Raw genomic sequence first — 8,292 nt, 5'->3', positions numbered from 1 at the left:
GAATCCGAAGGTTCATTGCCGCGATGCCGCTCTCACATAAGCCCGCCATCGGTCCCTATCCTGAGCAAGATTATGCAGTCCCTGCCATCATATCCCACCTCTCTCAAATCTATTTTAATATTATTATTCTCCCATCTACGCCTATAATTCAATTCAATTTAATTTACGTAACGAAATCTAAATATTTTAACTGAACTTTGCTATCTTTTAATTAATTAAGCAAGGTTTTGATTTTTTGTGTTGACGCACTGCCCTCCTGATCTAATAGGCAGTGGTTGACGGCATGACGACACTGCGTTCATGGATAATCCATGCTGTGTTGTAAGTTTGTATTTCGGAAGACCTGTTTTTTTTCTGAACAATGAGACTGAAAGTGCTGTAATGAGCATGTTTTAAGGTTTTCGTTTTAATAATACCTAAATGGTACGAGATGAGTAATTTATATGTAGTGTTCTTTATATGGGCCTTGAAATATTTGTCTCTTAATATGTTTAGGTTATGGTTGACTTGACGTGTTTATATTTGTACGATAACCTGTTGATCACGAAGTTAATTTTCGTGCCTCTGTTGTGAGAAAATAATATTAAATACTGGCTATACGTAATTTTATGCAAGTAATCCATTATTACATCTTTGCACATACTTTTTGTTGTCTTTACAGGATTACTGATGGCTAAGATTTGACAACTGACAAAATGGAAGTACTACTACTTCAAATTATTTGCCTCGCAGTGTTGTTTATAGCCATGACTGTTTGTAGCATTATTCCAGTGCTTGTTGTGTGGAAGAAAAATAACGTCCACATTAGTGACCAAATGACAACATGCATATCATTTGGCAATTGCATTGCAGGAGGTGTTTTCTTAGGAATGTGTTTCTTAGGATTATTTCCCTATGTTAAAGAAAAGTTCGCAGAAGTGCTCACAATTGCAGAAATTACGACATCATTCCCACTTTCAGAGTTTGTGATTATAATTGGATTCTTTTTTATATTTACTTTGGAGCATATAATAATTACTACACGTAATAAGATAGAAAGAGATAATCTTTCAAGTGAAGATTCTGTTCGTATGTCTCATGTTGAAATTGGTGGGGATTCGAGTCAGGCGGATGATGACTCATTCGCGAGACTGCTGGAAATAGACGGTCAAGAACAGGATATGTGTGAAGATAATGAAATCACTTTATCAAAACCTTCACATTCTGCTCATAACTTCCATTCTCTCCATGCGACAAGAGGAAGTCCACTAGGATTAACTCGACATTCTCATTGTGATATGACATTTGCTGTTAACAAATCAACAGGACTTAGACATCTAATATTATTGTTGGCTGTTAGCATTCATTCTCTGTTTGAGGGAGTAACATTAGGACTTCAGACTAATGAAGTAAAAGTGTTTCATCTTTTCTTAGCAGTGCTGTTTCATGAAGTCCTAGTAGCGCTTGCATTTGGAGCAAACATTGCCAAAATGAACATGGGGTTGATCACTAGCTTCAAGTATATTCTGATTGTGACAGGAAGCATACCAGTTGGTATAATACTGGGATTATTGATTAGAACTGCTCGTGGCTTGTTGGGAGCTGCCATATCAGCAGTTTTACAGGGTATTGCTGCAGGAATATTTATTCATGTTACTTTCATGGAAATTATACCAGAAGAACTGTCCAGTGAAAAATGTCGCCTCTTGAAAATTTTATTTTTCTTTATTGGATTTATGGTGATGGCTGCAGTAAATATTGCGTTAGGTGATCACTGAAAAAGCAGGAGTTGCTCTATTTGTGTCAAGTGGTGGGATTGTATTTGTGGATTTGTTGAAACATGCGAACATAATTTAGCCTACTGTACCTAGAAGGGATTATATTATACAGAAGGCAAGATAGAACAGACATTTGTGTTCAATATTTCAATTCTTTTATTTCATTACTGAAGTTTTGCAAATATTTCAATAATGAATACGTATTGCTATGGTACTGAATAGTTTTAATTGATACTTTGGATAATATTTTTATGAGAATAGGGCATAGTTAACAGGCCTATGTTACTTGTGTATTAATGGTCTTCATGTAATACATTAACATTGGTAGTAGTACAGATTTTACCAAGTAAAAGGAGACTATTGTTGACTTTAGAGAGAAATAAAATTATTTCATGATTCTCATGATAGGCCTGGCCTATTTACTGAAAGTAACAGGAAGTCTCGAAATCAAGATTTTGTAGCATTGCAGTGCAGTTTTGATTTTCTGTTATGAGAAGTAAAGCAGGATAGGCGATAAGCATTGTAAGAAAGATTTGTGTTAAATAGTACCAATTGTTTGCACATAAAATATGCACAGCCAGAATTATTTACAAAGTAAGAATATAATAATTATTTTCTACCAATATCGGTACCAATATTTGGAAAGTTTGTGAAGGATAGGCAAGAAATCAAGCCACATGGAGGCCGTATTAGTATAATTTTATTTCATGGCACACACACAATAGCAATGGCTTTTACATAGAACTTCATTGCATTCCTGGCCATTTTTTCTAATCCATTTTTCTTTAAGTTCATCCTTCAAAATAGCTATTTTCCTCAAATTAAAATTCTCAATTCCATTTTCCTAAAACTCTTCTTTTAATATTGAATGAAGAAAATTCAAAATACGTGAAGGTTACAAAAAATTCATTAAATCCTGTAAGCACAATAAATATGATGATTTGATTGTTTATTCTAAAAATGATATTGATGTTACTGAATTAGGAGCAGAAATTGTGTATTCTGACTGTTTGCATTTTAAATTTAAATTTGACAACACTACTTTATTTAACAGCTATTTTAAATTCCCTAATCTTTGCATTAATGGATTCATATATGCCTCTGAACAATTTTTACAAATAATTGATTAAATGGCGATCTTACTCGTGTTAATTGTGTAAGCATGTGCGGCTTACAGCTGTTTCAGTGCTTCTTCACACCATCCTCAGAGCCTGCATGCTTACACAATTAACACGAGTAAGATCGCCATTTAATCAATTATTTATATTCAAGTGTTAAAAGTAGTGCACGAAAGATTCAACATGAATTTTTACAAGTTTACAAAAATTTAGAATCTTGATATCAACATACGAATTCTTGAAAACTATTTAGATTATTATGGCCATAAATATTTTAATGTTATGCATGAACTCTATTACAACAGGTTTTACATGCCACTACTAGACCGTGGACTATAGATTCTTGTTTAGATCATATAGTCTATAAAAATTCTAATAATTCCATGAAATTTTTACCAGATGTCTATGAAAGTGCGATAACAGATCACTAAACAACTTTCACTTTCTTCACACTTTCAAAATATAGTAGTGAATTGTATGATGAACAAATCTTTTTACGAACCATCTGCTGGTTCTCTGACATGTCTGTAGTTTCACCTGCCATTAATGCTAAAAATTTCGTCTTCAGCTTTTCTCCTACTTTGTTGTGGCAGACGTCCAACATACATTGTAGCAGTTCATTTTGTGTTGTTTTCGATATCCATTTAGCAACGGTATTTGTCCCAATGTAATTCTTTACAGCACTGTCAACACTAATAGGTTGATAACCCCCAAAAATATTCCAGAGTTTTCAGAATCTTTTGTTTCGTCATGTCCACTTAATGCCAATTCAAATGTACCATAAAATTTTATGCAGTCTATTATTTTCGATAAAGTATACCTATTTCTTTCGATTTGCTCCTTTTTGAGTTTAGGAGACTCACTATATGCTGAACTGAGCTGTACACCAATGTTCACTGCACCAAAAATAGTGAGGTCCAGAACATCACCCATGTGTTTCTTACTCTACAAATGCTTAGTTACATATTCATTCAAATGGCCTAGGTCCTTTATGCCATTTTTTGATCAGGAATCATTACTTTCGAATAAAGGTAGGTGCTCACTTGCTGGAAGTAATTCGTTTGTTGTGTTCGGATTTTTATTATAGTATCGTTCACTTGTCTGCATTTCCGAATTAATCATTAAATACTGTTGCAATTTACCGCTAGAGCACATTATTTCATTGTAATGTTCTGAGCTAAATCTGGAAATAAAATGAATAACTCTGTATCTTAAATAAATTATGGACATACCTGGTTAATTTAGTATTTTCACAATCTCATCCCATACATTCTTTCTCCATATTATGTTCCTATAATTCTAATTTAATAAATTATAAAGCTCTTCATACTGTTGGACTTGATAAAATAAGCTTCGTGTCATTCATTTTATTATACCTTCAATATTACTGTGTTTGGAGGCCATGTAACCGATATATTTGCCATGACATTCTTTATTTCGATTTTGAACCATACAGAAATCCTTTCAGAATCACCTGGCCAGAATTCTGAATGGAATCAGGTCATGCGAACAGAGGCGATACGGCTAAGTGACCAATGCTCATTTAAAACAATGGAAAGAATAAAAATCCGAACGTAGTGAACAAATTTTTTCCGGTAAGTGAGTGCCTAGCTTAACAGGCAAGGAAAGCAGAAAAGGGCATCTCTAATTTCACAACCACACATTCCTGGATATTTCACATAAACGTCACTATGAAAATGCCTTGTATAAGTACCAGTAGCTTTTCTCCCCTTGGCTGTCTGAGCAATACTAATATTAGGTGTCGATCTTCCCATTGTTTTAACTCATACTTTTTCTTCAAAAGGCCGAGTAGAGAATGATTTCTTCAACAGAGAATCCACTGAATTCATTTCTGCAAACTTTAACAATTGCGCACTTGAGAAGAAAACCTCACAAATAAGCTCAATAAGCATCACTGCTTGCTGAACTTATCCATGGAGGTACAGTGGAAGACATTTGTTGGGATGTACGAGGGAGAAGGGAGGAAGAACCTTACAAGCTTGTGACACATGTTATACCTGTACAGCGAACTACTAAGAAATGCGTTTATATTTAAAGCTTTACAAAATATTTAAATCAATTATTTCTGAAATTGTTTAGCATGCTGCAGCAGGGAAGCCTCTGATTTCTAAATTTATACAATTGCTGATATCAATTTCTTTGCCATGGTTTTAGAAAACGAAACGCAACAATATTACAAAAAATGGATTAGGAAAACATTATTATTAGGAAAAACGAACTTAACGAAAATTAGTTCAGGGAAAATAGGTTATGAAAAATGACTGGGAATCACTTCATTGAGTATCATTGCTAATTTGTAAAAGTTAAAATCACACAATTATGATTGCGTTGTTAATACATTTGCACATTTAAGGCAATGTGGGTATTGTGAATCATTTATCTCTAAATAAAAGGAAAGACATATTAAGAATATCTTCTCTTTTTACTGTTCCGACAATTAATACATACTAGGCTGTATATTCATTTGAATAAGATGTTTTGTGTTGAATGAAAATTCCTTTGCTATTGTTGTACAAATGTTGTCATTGAGCTTAATTTAATGTTTATTACTACTATTTAAATGTCATATTGGACAGTTCAACGTGGAACAAACTAGCAACAATGACAGTAACGAGAAGAATAAGAAGAAGGAAGAGAAGAAAAGGAAAACATACATTTCCCTACATCTGTGTGTAACTTACACTAACTAGTCTTGTGCATCAATACCAAAATGCTTAGAGCGAGTTACCTAAGTAAGTCTTGTTCAGGCTAGTCATTTAGTACATACATATTATTTGAAGTAAATAATATCAGTATTAAGATTTTTTATTTCTTTCCCATCCAGTAGCAATCTTGAACTTACAGAAATACCACAGTCTAGAATATACAGTCACGAAGTTTGAGTTTATGAGGGTACTAGGAACAATAGACTGTGCAGGTACTATTTCGCATTGTCTGTAATGAGGCGATAGTAGCAATCCTAGTTGTTAGCAACTATCTATGGATGCATATTTACTACGTATTGAGCTTCGTGACTGTATATACTAGACTGGAAATACTGTGAACAGAAGATTTGCGTCATAAAATAGAGGAATACGAGGCGCATCCAGAAAGTAAGTTTCCCTATTAAAAAAAAAAAGAACACACACTTTCAGGAAAACATTTATTGGCAACAGGTACAGCAATGTTTCAGCTATTTTTCAACATAGCCACCATCAGAATCGAGACACTTGTCGTATCGTGGAATCAACTTTTGTATCCCTCTGTCGTAGAACTCTGCCACCTGTGAATGGAACCAGCGTGTGACAGACGTCTTCAGCTCTTCGTCATTGCCAAAACTCTCACCAGAGGACAGGAATTTCTTGAGGTGGAAGAAAAAATGAAAATCGCTGGGAGCAAGATCAGGACTGTAGGGTGGATGATGAAACAACTCCCAGCCAAATTCCGTCAAAACAGCTGCTGTGCGTCGAGCCATATGTGGACGAGCATTGTCATGGAGGAGCACAACACCTGCAGTAAGCATTCCACGCCTCTTGTTTTGAATGGCACGTCGCAATTTTCGCAGTGTTTCACAGTAACGGTCAGCATTCACTGTTTCACCTCTTGGAAGGAAGTCAATGAGCAGAATGCCCTTCCTGTCCCAGAACACAGTGCACATCACTTTCCGTACCGATAGCGTCTGTTTGAATTTCGTCCTGACCGGAGATCCACTATGCCGCCAGTGCATTGACTGCTGCTTGGTTTCCGGAGTGAAGTGCGAAATCCAAGTCTCATTGCCCGTGACGATCCTGTCGAGGAACTCGTCGCCGTCATCGTGATACCGTTGCAGAAATGTCAGTGCTGCTCCTAAACATTGCATTTTGTGATCGGTTGTCAGGTTTTTCGGCACCCACCTGGCATACACTTTTTTGAACAGCAGGTGCTTAGTGACAATCTCATGCAACAAGGATCGCGATATCTGCGGAAAATGGCTGCTCAGCTCCGTAATCGTGAAGCGACGGTTCTCCATGATGCACTGCCGCACCAGCTCAACACGATCATCATTGATGAGGGATGGTCGCCCACTACACTCTTCATCATGGACACTTTGACGACCTTCGGAAAATGCCTACACCAGCGACGCACCTTCTGCTACTCATGATGTTCGGCCCATAGACCTGACAGAGCTGCCGATGAATTTCAATTGGCGCAATGCTTTGTGCATTAAAGAACTTTATCACCAACCGGACCTCGCAGGCGGCGGGAGAAGGAATAAGAACTTCCATTTTGGACCACTGCTGCCACGCTACTGGCACCAGGCGGGACCTGTCCGGCTGGCATATGATGGATATGTCATAGATCTGTTATGCATGCGTAATTGACACAGCTAATTACGTTTACTTTAAAAGGGAAAAAATCGGGAAACTTACTTTTTGGATGCTCCTCGTACATGATTCAATATCATGTTATTATTTTAACAAGTTATTTGTTGAAATTTTAAGCAAATATACATAAATATATATAATGGATTGAAGTTTTGCACACTCCTGCTGAAAAGTATGTCTAGTTCTTGGGGCTAGTGTAGTCAATCAGTGTTATGTCTGAGCCATTCCACGTGAAATTGCAGATTTGAAAAAAATTGATGTTCATGTTTCCAATTACAGTAGGTTCGTATTTTTTAATGCTTTCTTTGGTAAAAATAAAAGAACTCGTTTTTAATTCCTGCTTGTCATTGTTATTTTATTAGTTATTAAAGACCAAATTGCATTAAAGGTTGCACACATGATCACAATTAAATTATATCTCTAGATCTACTGAAGATGGAAACCTGTTCCACCCTCATTTTACAGGTCAACAATTTTTTTTATTTAAATTTAATTGATTGTTTAAAATTTCATAATTAATATAATTTTTGAATAATATAATTTAAAAACGTTATTTTATCATAACATACAGTATAACTCTGTTAATGCACTCATCAAGGAACTGTGGCCTCCTAGTGGCCTCCTAGCATAATAAGTTGGACAGCACTATAAGACGTAAATCATTAATGAAATGGGGAAAATAAGTTAGACATCACTTCATAGGAAACATATTTTATTGTGTATTAGTTACAGTGCAAAATGAAAATAGAGCACATTTCATATGAAAAGAAAAATGGTATGAATTAATATTTTTGTGTGGTTCAACAACTACAGATGACTTCACTTGATACACCACTAATGTATTTTCGAAGCACAATTACTGCTCCAAGAACTTCGTTTGGTGTGGGAACACTTTCCTCTACAGATTCAATTTCTTTATCTTGGGCGGTAATGGCAGCATGACCCATAGCCATCAACACCGCTGATTTCTGAGGTCACTAGACCATTATCAACTGACACAGATTCTTCCATGTTAACTTCTCCCTACTTCTCTCCTGCACAGGAGTCCAATCC

At 35.7% G+C, this 8,292-nt stretch overlaps 1 protein-coding gene across 2 annotated transcripts; it reads left to right on the top strand.

Moving 5' to 3' along the window:
- Nucleotides 1-252: 252 nt before the first annotated feature.
- On the top strand, nucleotides 253-7,573 carry LOC138708191 (zinc transporter ZIP3-like). 2 transcript variants are annotated; one of them, XM_069838475.1, is made up of 2 exons: nucleotides 253-321; nucleotides 662-7,573. In XM_069838475.1, the coding sequence occupies exon 2, from the start codon at nucleotides 696-698 to the stop codon at nucleotides 1,755-1,757; it is 1,062 nt and encodes a 353-aa protein (XP_069694576.1). In that variant the 5' UTR covers nucleotides 253-321; nucleotides 662-695; the 3' UTR covers nucleotides 1,758-7,573. The 2 variants fall into 2 exon arrangements, with proteins under 2 accessions (XP_069694576.1, XP_069694575.1); XM_069838474.1 differs by having other exon boundaries at nucleotides 285-423.
- Nucleotides 7,574-8,292: the final 719 nt, after the last annotated feature.

The sequence above is a fragment of the Periplaneta americana genome, chromosome 10 (assembly GCF_040183065.1).
Source record: "Periplaneta americana isolate PAMFEO1 chromosome 10, P.americana_PAMFEO1_priV1, whole genome shotgun sequence".
NCBI lineage: Eukaryota > Metazoa > Arthropoda > Insecta > Blattodea > Blattidae > Periplaneta > Periplaneta americana.
Note: the sequence above shows the minus strand (reverse complement) of the source record. Positions and strands in the feature narration are given on the sequence as shown.

Excerpts from the sequence above, each read along its gene's own strand:
- LOC138708191 (XM_069838475.1), top strand. The coding sequence starts at position 696 with ATGGAAGTACTACTACTTCAAATTATTTGCCTCGCAGTGTTGTTTATA.